Source organism: Chiloscyllium punctatum, chromosome 9, assembly GCF_047496795.1.
Source record: "Chiloscyllium punctatum isolate Juve2018m chromosome 9, sChiPun1.3, whole genome shotgun sequence".
Taxonomy (NCBI): domain Eukaryota; kingdom Metazoa; phylum Chordata; class Chondrichthyes; order Orectolobiformes; family Hemiscylliidae; genus Chiloscyllium; species Chiloscyllium punctatum.
In genome coordinates, this window is record NC_092747.1 from 98,482,731 (window position 1) to 98,497,488 (window position 14,758).

At 38.7% G+C, this 14,758-nt stretch overlaps 1 protein-coding gene across 16 annotated transcripts in view; it reads left to right on the plus strand.

Moving 5' to 3' along the window:
• The window catches only part of mycbp2 (MYC binding protein 2), a 253,347-nt gene that overhangs the window by 54,941 nt on the left and 183,648 nt on the right, over positions 1-14,758 (plus strand). For all 16 annotated transcript variants that reach the window (XM_072577934.1, XM_072577936.1, XM_072577938.1 and 13 more), the window contains exons 3-6: positions 1,573-1,788; positions 3,008-3,161; positions 5,658-5,854; positions 10,428-10,670. In XM_072577934.1, coding sequence (XP_072434035.1) covers positions 1,573-1,788; positions 3,008-3,161; positions 5,658-5,854; positions 10,428-10,670 — 810 coding nt within the window. The remainder of the gene's footprint in view (positions 1-1,572; positions 1,789-3,007; positions 3,162-5,657; positions 5,855-10,427; positions 10,671-14,758) is intronic.

Below are 14,758 nucleotides of genomic sequence, written 5' to 3' on the forward strand. Positions count from 1 at the left end.
ACTAATCCAGTATTTGATTTTCAGCATCTGCAGTCATTGTTCTTACCAGGAATGGTCTGTCTCCTTTAATTGCACTGAAGAATTTTCATTTGAGTCTGAAGTTTTGACTCTGGCAGTGTATCTTAACGTGCTATCTTAATGTATGGAAAATGAAACCAAGGGAAACAGAAATTAGAATTATGAAAGGGATTAAAGGCATAAATCACACAGTATGCAATTTTTATAATCCTCCAACAATAATTAAAGCCTTAATGAGTAGGGCATCTGTTTAAAAGTGATATGTTTTGTACGGGGTGGTTGTTGGCAGTAATTGAAATATATTGAATTTTTACAAAAAAAAATTCATCTCTGCTTGAATGTACAACCCCAGTATTTTCTGGCATATTTAATGGGTAAGTTGCCATACCTTGCAATGAGGTACAGGAATGGTGAAGTTTGAGAGAGCAGAGATCAGCTTCCTGATTTTGATGTTTGACAGCATGTGTGCCACACTCTCTCCTTTTTTGATAATAAAGTTGAGTGTAGTTAATCCACCAATTTTTGTTCTCTTCTATAATTTTGCCAAGCCACCAAATTATTGAAACATTTAAAGTAAGCCATTACAGAACTTGGGGAAATGTCAGGAACAAAGGGGAAAAAAAAGTATTAATATTTTAAGAAACAAATGCACTTTTCAAATTTAAATTTTCGAGTTGGGTAGAATATGTGCTTTGGATCATGAGGATGAGATGTTGAAATTAAGAATAATGATGAGGTAATCCTGAAACTTGAAGGTTAGTCTGGTCTCATCCGTTCAACATAGTTAATTATAGTGACCTTTGGAAAGGTTGAGGATCAATAATTTTTAAAGGTTGACACTAGTCAAGAAGGTAATGGTTCATCCATATTTTTAGTTAAGCCTGCTGTTTCATTTTCAGAATACACATACTTCATGTTGAATGTTTTCATTTTTGTGGCAAAGTCAATAAATCATTGGTGATATCATTCCTGTTCATCATTTTCATGTAGCTTCTCCACATGCAAAGTAACTTGTTTCTATTACCATACATTCTGTGCAATATAAGTGATCAACTCCATCAATCATGAGATCTCATTGGATCACATCAAGTTTTGCTGCGATATGCTTGCCAAAAATATTTCTAGCATTGTTAGGCTCTGTTGCTCTCCTTCAGCATCATGACTACATTCTATGATCCAAGAAGTAACCTTCCCAATGAAAAATATAGCAATCAATAATCTAACGTTGGGAAGTTAAGTCAGTCATTGATATCCATCACAAATCTATTCTACTTGCCACTGGCTATCTAATGCTATTTCAAATTTCAATACAGCTATGAAAATGTGGTTAACACTGATGGAGCAGAGATTATGATGACTTATACAAAGAAGTACCAAATACCTCTGAGAATCCCAACTAAATTTTCTTTCCTGGATACTGCTTGTCTGCTCTTGATTACATCAAATTCCAGAACATTTATGAAGCATGATTGAGTATGAGTTCTGAGCTACAAAATGTATGATAAGAATTTACTACTGATGCAGTAGCAACCTGAGTTATGTACTTTCCTTTAGACAGAGAATTTGGAAAATGCAACGCCTATTCCAGATATCAAAATCCATAGCAACCCTTCAGCCTTCAACGTTTACTGTAATGTACGGCACTGTGTCTTGGAATGGCAAAGGAAAGAAGCCTCCCTGACTCTGGCCTCAAAGAATTCAGTTCAGAGTGGAGAGTCGGACAGTGATGAAGAGGAAGAATCGAGGGAACCTCCAATTAAACTACCTAAGGTAACATGAAATGTTGGGAAGAGATTGGGGGAGTGGTGGGGTTGTGAGGTGACAGCTCATTTTGATGGATGGTACATTTGCAGTACAGTATGATGCCACCAGCTTGAGTTCAGTTCCCAAGCCAGCTGAGGTTACCATGAAGGGATATCCTTCTCAACCTCTGAGGCATAGTTAAACTACCATGAATTGTCTTGCTCTGAAAACAGCCCTATGGTTTCATAAGACCATAGTGACTTCACTCAAGGTAAGCTGCTAAAATTGTATTACAAAAGTAAAATATTATGAATTCTAGAAATGTTAAAGATAAACACATTTGAAAGGTATACACATTTGTCCCTGAAGTGCGACAACCTAAAAGCCTACAGGACATGTCAGGATCAGATCATTTATCAGCCAACAGCGTTGTGTTGAGCCAAGTAATTTCCTTCTGTGCCATAAATCATCTTGATTTCTGCATACAGAAGCCAATAATCACCTGTTTTGCAGAATCCAAGTTCTAAGTCCCTGCTTCTACGATAACCAGTAAACCTCATCCTCATGATTGCAATCAAAATATTCCTCTATGGAATAGTCTTCAGCACTGTGCACAACTATTGTCCTCAATCACATCCAGTGAACTTTTGTCCTAGACAAACATTTAGAGATATGCAAATAGCCTGAAGAAGTTTTTGGGACTGCTTGCCTTGCAAAGAAGTCTGAAAGGAAATTTGATAGAGGGTTCCAAAATCATGAACTGGCTAGATAGAGTAAATTGGGGGAAGCTGTTTCCGATTGTAAAGGAATGAAAACAAGAGGGATTGGATTTAAAGTGATGCACAAAAGAAGCAAGGGTGATGTGAGGAAAAACAGAAAGTAGTATGGAATGCAGTGCCTGGAATTGTAGCAAAAGCAGCATCAATTGAGATTCAAGTAGGTGTTGGATGAATATTTGAGTAGAAATAGCATGCAAGTGTATTGGGCAAAAGCAGGAGATTAGAGTAGATAATGATTCTCATTTGAAGTGCTTGTGCAGATTGAATGGCCCCCTTGTGTAACCTGATGATTCTCTGATACCATATGTAAAACGGTCTCTTTGTTTTGCAATGAACAATGCTTGAAGAGATGCAATCATGTAATAGTTTGAATTATAGCAAAAGAAGTTGCAGTTTCCTTCCATAGGAAATGTAAATACAGCTGTCATAAATGCAATGGTGCATAATCTGAATTCTTGTGTTAACAGATCATAGGAATTGGACTTTGTGGTGTATTTGAGCTTATCAAAGAAACTCGATTCTCTCATCCTGCATTGTGTCTAAGAAGTTTACAGGCTCTACTTGATATGCTTCAAGGACAACAGCCAGAAGGTCTCCAGTCAGAACCACCCGATGTACTAGGTAAGGTTATTAACAAGCTAAGTTTTGGACCTATTGAGATATTGAATGTTTTAGTAAATAATCAACAAGCTAAAAATTAGTTGGATTGTTTTGTCACGCAATCACAATAGGTGTGGTTGATGGTAATCTTGTTGCAGGGGTAACCTAAATACATCAGAATTAAGATAGCTTTGCGTGAATGAAGTAATGCAGATTGAGCTAAATTGATGTTATAGTCTCGGTTATTTGATATACTTTTTTGTGATAGTCAATGTTTGTATGGTGGTAGAAATAGAAGAAAATCACCAGTTATTGAAGCTTCAGTTGATCATTGTACAATGCAAATTGAAACTGGTTGGAAAATGTTAAGAAAACAACTGTTCTTCATGGGTAACACAATTCAGTTAATGGTCTAGATTTGTGGTAGAAATGACAGCAAGTTGTAGCATTCACCATCACTTCTCTGGAAACTTGAGCAGATTATAGAATGTAAGGAATGTGGGAATCCATAAGCTGCTTAAGATATTTTCAAAGAGAATAAAGTTGAAGCATTCTATTGTTATAAACAGATGGGCAAAAAAACTTGGTCAGCAGGGTAGACTCAACACCATTCGACTTATACTTGAGCACCCAGAATTAAAATGAGGTGAATTCTGGTCAAATGATGTAAACTGCACATTAAATGGTGGACACAATCAAAACCGATTTTGTGAATTTTCTCAGCCAGAGTCACTGATCAAGAGTCATAGAAGTTGAGATTCTGTTCCTCATTGAGATATTTTCAGGTCCTCTCCTTCAAAGATCTCATAGCCCAACCTGTCCACAATCTACGCCACCAAAAGGCACAATATTCCAGATCTTTCATATTTGCTCCCAAGTCCCGTCTTATCGGTTTTCTGTTCAGATGAGCTGACCTGCCTCTGAGACAGTGTGCCACTTTTTCTCAAACCACAGTTCTGGCCCAGCACATCAGCCATGCTATTACCAGCAAGCAGTATCCGTCTGATAGATCTATTATTTATCCTAGATTAGATTCCCTACAATGTGGACACAGGCCCTTTGGCCCAACAAGTCCACACGACGAGTAACCCGCTCCCCTCTGACTAATGCACCTAACAACTGTGGGCAATTTAGAATGGCCAATTCACCTGGCCTGCACATCTTTTGGAATGTGGGAGGAAACCCACGCAGACACTGGGCGAATGTACGAACTCCACACAGACAGTTGTACAAGGCTGGAATCAAACTTGGGACCCTGGTGCTGTGAGGCAGCAGTGCTAACCACTGTGCCACCCATCTAATATATCGACTTGTTACATTCTGCTCCTTAACTGCGGCATTCATTTGCATTCTGTCTCACTCTTTCCCCACCCCCACACAGGTGAACGTATCGTAGTTCCACACCACAAATTAAAACATAAATCCAAATGTTCTGACTCTTGCGGTCTCTTCAAACTCGAAACAATGAATTGTTGAGAAGTTGTCCTTTACTCTAATATCTCCGTTGCAGACAAGTTAATGAATATTGCAAACAGGTTTCTTCTTGCCTGTGATTTGGACTGTGGTTGAAGAGCATTTTGACTCTGGATAACTAATGTTATATTTGTTTATCATTATGGTAAAATTGCAATTTTGTAAATTTTACATGCTTTTGCACAAATTTATTTCATTTTTGGTAGTGTTTAATAAAAGTGAAGGATCATTGGTGCATTTTGCTTGCTGCTTTGCTGTCTGAGCACATACTTCATTGTCAATAGTTGCTTACCCTGGTTACCCGCATCACTTTTGCTGGACTCCAGAAAGGCCCCTTCCTTTTTCACAGCTTCAGATAACATTTTGGGGCAACGTGAAATCCACTGCACAGAGACCATGAGATCTTTGACCAATTCTCGAGTTACTGTTACTTCATTGTTGACCACAAAATTCAGGCTATTGTGCTACCTTGCAGCATCCATGAATAAGCTACAAAAGCTTTGTTCTGAAAAGTGAGTTGGGTATTTTGAGGTTTCATATTTTAAATATTTCATTAAAGTATGAACAGAGCACACTAACATTCTGATTTCCATATAAGCAAAATGAAGGCCATTATCTTTTTTAAAAAAACACAAACAGAATATTCATTTTTGTGTTCTGGATTAGCTGTATGGTAGACATACTTAAGAAAATTGTAGTTTCAAATTTTGACGCTTGTGTTCTCTATATCTGTGAATTTTTGGTGTTGGTATTGTCACCATGTGGGGATATTAGACTGTCTATGGATGGTTGGTGAGAAAAGGGATCTATGTAAGCTTTGATTTAGTGACTTAAGTGCAAGCTTGAGAACAGATGTTCTTTACTTTACTTGAGACTATGTTTGTGGTAAGCTTAAAAATATAATTAAAAGATGGGAAAGAGCGAAACAATATTTGAGAAGCAGGTGTGTGAAAGTTTTGATTATATTTATTTGACTCTGTTTAATCACTGTGAATTTTGAGTAATGTATGTATTAATTAACTGTTAATGTGGTTTTGTCTGCAGAATCTCTCTTCCATTTATTGTTAGAAACAACAATAAGAAGCACTGGAATGGCAGACAATATCAGCCAGTCACTGACTGCTTTATCTTGTGCCTGCCTCTTCAGTTTGGTAGTTGCTTGGGGAGAAACAGGCAAGATTCTACAAGCTGTGTCAGCAATTCTTACCAGTAATGGCAGCCATGCTTGCCAACCTATTCAGGTAACTTGATTTTGTTTGGAAGGTTTTCTAATTTCCGATATTTACTTTGGCTGTTCTTAGTCATCAATAAAGTTTAAAATACTATCCTCCAAGAAACCAGATAAGTTGAAAATGCCTGTACTGTTTCATTTTCATTGGGTAAGAATGTGAAAGAGTATTTAAATGAGATAGATAAATGAGAATTGAGATGCAAATTAACCAAGATCTGTCAGAATAATTGCAAGGATTGATTGCATGAATGTAGGATTTCAGTTTGGCAAATGTTTATTGTAGTTGTTATGTAGATATATTTGTTATAAAATCAAGGTAAAAGGCTGAAAACAATGTCAAAGTACAAGGTAAGGTGAGATAGGAAGATGGAATTAGATGATGCCCAGCTAGAGTTTGAAAGAATTGTTCAGAGAAAAGGTAGATTTGAGTTGGTAGGTTTGTTCTCAGATGTTATGTCACCATGTCAGGTAACATCATCAGTGAGCCTCCAGTGCAGCGTTGGTATTCTGTCCTGCTTGCTATTTATCTGCCTCTGTTTGTTGTGGTAGGTGATATTGTTTCTGAGAGGTTGGTAAATGGGGTCCAAATTTGTGTTAATGAAGTTTTGATTTGAATTCCAGGTCTCTAGGAATTCCTGTGCGTGTCTGTTTAGCCTGTGTCAGGATAGTTGTATTATCCGAGTCGAACAGCTGTTTCTCTTTCTGTGTATATGGATACTAGTGTTCGTTGGTTCTGTCTTTTGGTGGCTAGTTAGTGCTCATTTATCCTTGTGGCTAGCTTCCTGCCCATTTGTCCAATGTAATGATTGTTGCAGTCCTTGCAGGGTATTCTGTATATGACATTTGTCTGCTGGTTGTTGGTGTGGGGGTCCTTTGAATTCATCAGGAGTTGTTTCAGTGTGGTAGTCGGTTTGTGAGCTATCATGATGCGTCAGGGCCAGAGTAGTCTGGTTGTCATCTCTGAGATGTCTTTGTATTGGAGGGTGGCTCGAGTCTCTGGGCATGTTGTGTCTTCTTGTTTAGGTCAATCGTGCAGGAATTTGTGTTTAGAGAAAAGTTCTGACCAAGTGAATCTAAACGTTTTGCGATACTGTAAGCGATGAACTTAGGAGTTAAAGACTGCATGCAAGTTTTAATCTCAGTGCTGTGAAGTCTTAACAAGGATGATTTTAGCATGGATAAAAAGAGTGTACATCTGGAAGTTAGAAGAAAGGAAATATTCAGAGGAAGAAACATTCGAATTGTGTCAATGAAAGGATGTGATTTTGTCTAAAGGTGAACAAAGAATCAACCATATAACACTGTTTCCAACAAAACATACCTTAGTCTTGATGAAGAGGTTAGAGCTGGGCAAGTGCTTAAAAATCTGTTTAGTTTTGATTTACTGTATCACATTCCATACTAGCTCTTTGTATTGAATTAGAAGGAAGTGAGAACTGCAGACATTAGGATACAGAACTGGCTCAAAATTAAAATACAGAGGTGGTGGTGGAGGGTTGTTTTTCAGACTGGAGGCCAGTGACCAGTGAAGTGCCACAAGGATCGGTGCTGGATCCACTACTTTTTGTCATTTACATAAGTGTTTTGGATGTGAGTATAAGAGGTACAGTTCGTAAGTTTGCAGATGACACCAAAATTGGAGGTGCAGTGGACAGCGTTGAAGGTTACCTCAGATTACAATGGGATCTTGATCAGATGGGCTAATGGGCTGAGGAGTGGCAGATGAAGTTTAATTTGGATAAATGTGAGGTACTGCATTTTGGGAAAGCAAATCTTAACAGAATTTATACATTTAATGGTAAGGATCTGGGGAGCGTTGCAGAACAAAGAAACCTTGGAGTGCAGGTTCCTAGCTCCTTGCAAATAGTCACAGATGGATAGGATAGTGAAGGCGGTGTTTGGTATGCTTTCCTTTATTGGTCAGAGTATTGAGTACAGGAGTGGGGAGGTCATGTTGCTGCTGTACAGGACATTGGTTCAGCTACTTTTGGAATATTGCGTGCAATTCTGGTCTCCTTCCTATCGGAAATGATGTTGTGAAACTTGAAAGGGTTCAGAAAAGACTTAGAAGGATGTTGCCAGGGTTGGAGGATTTGAGCTATAGGGAGAGGTTGAATAGGCTGGGTTTCTTTTCCCTGGAGCTTCGGAGATTGAGGGGTGACCTTATCGAGGTTTATAAAATCATGAGGAGCATGGATAGGATAAGTAGACAGTCTTTTCCCTGGGGTGGGGGAGTCCAGAACTAGAGGACATAGGTTAAAGGTGAGTGGGGAAAGATATAAGAGAGACCTAAGGGGCAACTTTTTCACGCAGAGGGTGGTACGTGTATGAAATGAGCTGCGAGAGGTGGTGGTGGAGGCTGGTACAATTGCAACATTTAAAAGGTGTCTGGATCGGTAAATGAATATGAAGGGTTTGGAGGGATATGGGCCAGGTGCTGGCAGGTGGGACTAGATTGGGTTGGGATATCTGATCAGCATGGGCGAGTTGAACCGAAGGGTCTGTTTCCATGCTGTACATCTCGATGACTGTATGTTGGAGATCAGAGTTGAAAATTATGTCACGTCCCTAATGAAGGGCTTAAGTCTGAAACATCGACTGTCCTGCTCCTTAGATGCTGCCTGATCTGCTAATTTTTTCCAATGCTACACATTTTGACCTTGTATTGAATTCCTAGCTTAACTGATAACATTCAGAAAAGTAATATTTAACTTTGTGTAGCGCTCTGTAAACATGTATCTAATACTTAGACTATGAAGCAGTAGTCAAAGCACTAATTATGCTTGCAGACTACATTTTATGTAAAATCTACTTTTAATTCTTTGTATTTACAAGAACTGCCATAGTGGTCATTTTCACAATAGTACAAATCTCTGTGGATGGCGTTTAAATTACACCACACATGCTTTTAATGAAGGGGCAATTAAGCAAAAAGAAAAGATGCATTATTCTCCTAACACTAATAGTTCAATTAACTTTCCACGGTGGCACTGCTGCCTCACAGCACCAGAGACCCAGGTTCAGTTCCTCCCTCAGGCAACTGTCTGTGTGGAGTTTGCACATTCTCCCCCTGTCTGCATGGGTTTCCTCCAGGGCTCCGGTTTCCTCCCACAGTCCAAAAATGTGCAGGTTAGGTGAATTGGTCATGCTAAATTGCCCGTAGTGTTAGGTGAAGGGGTAAATGTAGGGGAATGCGTCTGGGTGGGTTGCTTTTTGGAGGGTCGGTGTGGACTTGTTGGGCCGAAGTAACACTGTAAGTAATCTAATCCTTTTAAAAAAAAAATTCTTGGCATTGTCACCTTTAGCACGTGTTGACATGTTGAGTTCTGTACTATCAAGGAGCTGCTAATACAGATAAATAGGACAAGTAAGTCTCAATGCAATAGCCCCCTAAATTGTCAGATTTCCAGTACCAGATGAAGCAAAATTGCTGCAACCTATTATTGGCAAGAGGGAAGCCAGTGTCTTGTGTTCTGGCCAGAATCTCTGTTTCTTAGCTATTGCCTTTTCTCATTTCCCTCCCTCGCCTACTGCCAACACACACACCCCTGTGCGTGCGCACACATTCATCCCCCATAAGTTCATGCATGCGCTCACTCATTTTGATGCTGAATCAAACTGTTTGCTACTGCAGTGTCATATTAAGGTACTAGGATCTATTTATTGTGTATGAGTGCCTTCAGTAAGCCTGCATAATTTAAATCCATTGCATTGCTGGGCTCTGTTCCTGCATCAGCTTGTTTGTTGAAAACCTCATTCATGCCTTTGTTACCTATAAGACTTGGATTATTCCAATTCTATCTTGGCCTGGCTCCCATATTGTATTTTCCATGATTTTGACTTTACTTAAATCTCTGCTGCCCATAGCTTAATTTATACCAAGTCTATTTCGCCAACACTGTACTGCTGGCTGACCTTTTCTGGTCGATTTCACAAAAAATATAGTCTGCAAGTATAATTAGAGCTTTGACTATTGCTTGGTCTAATTATTACACACATTTGGAGAGCGTTACACTTAATACTTGGAAAAATATTATTCAAGACCTACCTTGATTTTAAAATTTTCATCTTTGTTTTCAAAACCTTCTATCATCTGCCCTGGCTTAGTATCATATTTTGTGTAATGGGGCCTCTGTAAAGAGGCTTTGGGGTGATTTCTTATGTTCAAGGTACTATATGAAAATGAGTATTTTTCAAATCAGATAATCTGAAAGATTATGTTGATGTGAACTGATTTGACTTTCATATAACTGACCTGTATGAAAGTTGGCTAAATACAATGCCTATTTTATAAAACTCTTCTTACATGTGTCAGGGGAAAAGCCATTGGGAGAATTTGGTTGGCAAATCAAGTGGACTTTCATGTCCTGACTCTTCATAGAGTTATATATTTTGTATGTTGAAGTTTAATGTAACTATAATAAGTGTAACATATTTTACCAAGATAAATGTGTAATAAGCATCTTGCTTAAAATGAAGCTACTGCAGCTTGCTATTCAGAGGTGCTTTTTCACTTTGTAGCTGTTAATTGTCATCATTTTTGTGATTTCTCAACTTAATATGCCAACATTACTTACCTTTAGGTGCCAACCATTCTAAATGCTCTCCAAAGGAGTGTGCAAGCTGTCTTAGTTGGAAAAGTTCAAATACAGGACTGGTTCACTAATGGAATAAAGAAGGTAGCTTTAATGCACAAATGGATTCTTAAGGAGATATTTACAGATGAAGATGATTGGTGTCTATTGCAGAGTGATGGCTCATTCTTGTATCTGTTGGCGAAAGATGGACTATACAAAATTGGTTCAGGTTACAGTGGGACAGTCAGGGTAAGTGACTATTTTTGACTCAAACTGTTCTAAGGTTGTGTATTTATGTTAGTAAAATATGTATGATATAGCATCAGTACAACCGGAGAGGGCTAATGTTGAGGCTAAGCCAATGTGCTATTCTCTACCCTTTTTCTTTGTCTAATTACTTGTTTGCTTGAAACTGATGCTTCTTGAAACAGTTTCTCTAAATTATGATCTTGCATAATTTATGCACTGCTTCATGGAATTTTTTTGTTAGAATTCTTTGATTTCCAAGCCATTAGGGTTTTCAAAGACAATTGTACAGTGCAGTGCAGAGCTGGAGTTGGTTTGGCTATATGAGGAAGGGATTGATAGATTCTGTTTTCTGAAGAACGTTAGCGAGCCAGTTATGTTTAGAATGATCAAATTACAAACTGGTTTGCAAGTTCATTTGTTGTGGTGCCTGCCTAGATTATTTAATGAAACCTCATTTTATCATTCCATAATTGAATTGTAAAAATGCCCTTGATTCGTTTTGGAGTTCATGTACACTGATTTCAAATTTTGCGCAGAGAATCCAGAATTAATTTCTAGATACACCCTGTAACTTCAGAACTGTTGGCTACAAGTAATTATAGTTCTAAGAGAAAATTAAGCCAATTTTCTTCTCGCAGAAATTAATGATCACCTGTGCTTCTGTTGACTTCATGTTTTTTTTATCAGATTTTCACATGCTTTTGCCGATTTTTTTTTGTCAATTTTATAAGAACTATGTTGATTAAGAAAACTAGAGTTGAAATTGAAGAAGTTTATGGACATTACCTAGGCAGCAAATGGCATTGTTTCTATCAATCAACCTCATAAATGACTCTTTCATATGGCAATTGTTGCAAAGTGGTACAGAGTTTCTGCAGCTATGAGTAGCTGCCAGACGTTTTCAGTATTATTCAACTGCCTTGTGGTGCAGTGATAAAGTCCCTACTTCAGGGCCAAAGGTCTGAGCCCCACCTTGGGATATGGCCATTGGAGGTGTCTTATAACACATTAGAGTAGGCTGATAAATAAAACAAAGCTGTTGAACTTTACAGATTGAAGAGTTTTTGCAGATTGTTCTTGGAAGTCTATCTGCATCTTCGAATAAAAGTCAAGTGATTGAATAGACTGCTGGTCATAATAGTGATCCACTCCTGAAAGGAAAGGAAGGCACCATGACGTAACAGCTGTAACCTTTCCATTGTGCCATCTTCCCTAGCAGCAAGATTCCCAAAGTGCGAAAGTGCGTATTATTGTCAGGAAGTAGTTCTAAATTGCCCAGTGTCAAAACAGTTGATCTTCTGTTTCAGTTTTACTTGTGCAATCTTGAATGCTTCTCTTGTATGTTTTAAAAAGGTGTTAACTATTGAAATCAGAAAGGTGCAAGATAAATTTGCTCGAATGTCATCAATGAGGAAATCATGACGGGAAAAAATAATAGGGAGAGCTGTATGGTTTATTTGGTGAATTCAGATCAGAATTAATGACTGCAGTTGGCTTTTATTTGGAGCACTTTTAATGTTTTATTTGGCCAGACGTTTTCACTTGTTCGGTTTAAAAGAAATTCTCCTGAAATTATATTCTTTGCATTGACACCTTGTTCAGAAATTAAGTCAGGGGTCTGTGACAGGAATAGAATTCAAGTGTTATTATCTGGATTGCCAGATATCACAGGATTTCATCTAATTGGTGCTAAACAAAGAAATATTTGAGTGACTTCTGTAAGCAAGCACATTGAGATTTAAAATGGAGTTCTTTTGGTGGAAGTGAAGCCTGAAACAGGCAAGAAATGAGTAGAAGGAGAAAGCATTGGGCACTCAATCTGAAATAAAAACCAAATACTGGAGAAATTTAGGCTTGGCTACATCTGCAGATAGAGAAACAGAGTCCATCATGATTTCCTTCTAAAGAAGGAAAGAATCTTGATACTTGTAGCCATATTTGATTGAACGCGGCAAGGCAATTTTGGTTACGTGGTACAGTTTTAAAATTGGTGGAATAGCGGAGAGTGAATGTGCATATAGCTTTTTAAAAAGTCCAGGATAGGATTGCAATTCACGGGGGATTGTAAGGTTCATACATAGTGGCATACATTTCAGAGGCTCAAGAGAACAGTAGTTCAGCGTCAATCAGAATATGGTGTTGCCTTTGGGCACATGTTACTTTAGGAAGGGTCTGACAGCTTTGACACCACAGAAGGGATGAGAATGGTTGTGAAAATAAGTTATTACATTTATAAGTTAGACTAGGAGAAGTCTAGGACTAGGTGGTTCCCCTTGGAGGGGAGAGCATCATATTAAAGATGTGTGTTATGCTTCACTGAGTGCACTGGAAATTGAGCGCCTCTCTTCCAACAGACATCATCACAAGTTCAAGATTTTAAGATGTATGCAGAATTTCCTGATCTACCTGTAATTTAGACACCATTTGATTGAGAGCACAAATGGGGTTTCTGTACATTAGCAAGAATTAAAACTTACTACAAATCAATCCACTTCACCATTTTCAAAATCCCTCCATCCCCAGCCTAATCCCATGTCCAGCCCCATCTGTCGTCCTTTCCTCCCTGAACTGACTTAACCTGTCCATCTTCCTACTCATCTATCTGCTCTACCCTTCCTTTCCTATCCAATCACAATAACTCCCTACCTGCATTCACTTAGCACCATCCCACCTACCCTTCCCCCAGTTCTACCCCCTCCCTGTATATACTTCTGGGCTCCCTCTGCCTCCCCCTCCCCTTCCCCGGCCCTGACAGTATCAGCCCAAAACGTTGACTTTCCTGTTCCTCAGATGTTGTCTGACCACCTGTGCCTTTACAGCTTCACATCTATCAACATCCACATTTATAAGCTCTCCTCTGTTGCGTACATGCACACAACCAGGAAAAAACAAAAGCAGGATTCTGATGAGAGGGAGGAAAGATTGGGAAAGCAGTTCATTGGTGCCTGAACAGTCCTTTTGGCTTGTCAGGGTGTGTTGCTCATTGATTCTCCAGATGCTTTCACTTGCTTGCAGCAGGTACAAAGTGGTGAGTTCATACCTTTTTAAAGTTTTTTTTTTACTAGTTAAAAATTACAGCTTATAGCAACTGCTGTGGAGAAAAAAAGGCTGACAGCAGTTTCAGCTACAGAGAAAAGTGACACTTCCTGCACTTGAGAAGGTCCAATGGTTTCTGCCTTAACTATTCACACCTCCAAGCTGTTCACCTACCTGGGAGCCAGTCAGACAGTAGTTGGTAGACAGGAGGTTTTTGTCATCAGTAGTTTATCGATTGATCCATGGGCTATCAGCCATTTGTTGCTGGCGAATCTTCACTTGTACGTAGCCCCCTGGACCCCGTTTGTCTACATCCAGACTTGCACTACTGCTTGATCAAGCAACTGTGTAAACAGCACTTAGAATGGGAGTCGGGTTACTTTTAAAACGTGCAACAATTATTTAACAATCCTTGATTTCAACACCATCTTTTTCCCATTTCAGTGCGCGATCACAAATAAAGAAAAGTACAAAGAAATGGTCTTGACACATAATACATGTGATTTAGAGTCATTAAGGGTTTAAGTTAACTTTTTTAAAAATAGTCTTTTCAATAGTTGAAGGATTTGAAGGAACAAATTTAAGGTGATTTGCAAAGTGCTGAGGGCTGGTTTGCAATACAGAGTGACACCAAAAGCAAGGGTTTAATTCTCGCATAACATGAGGTCATGAAGGTCCCACTAGCTCAATCTTGCTCCTCGTCTGAGATATGTGACCCTCAGGTAAAACAATCACCAGGTATCTCTCTAATGAGAGAGCAGCATTATGGTCCACTGGGACTATGTCTCCTTTAACTTTACATTTACCTATCCTAATATCTCTCTTTTTTTTTGGCTCTAAAGATTTGTCTGGTTGTGCTCCTGTGAAGTGCTTGTGAACATTTATTAACTCATAAATTGATTTTAAAGATGCAAGTCCTTTATTCTGGCATCTTGTAGCTTCTGTCTCCAACCTGTAAACAAATCCAGCTACGTAATATTTAATCTGTTTTCATTGCCCTTATGGAATATTATCTGTCTTTTGGGACATTTAAGAATATGATTAGCATCTTA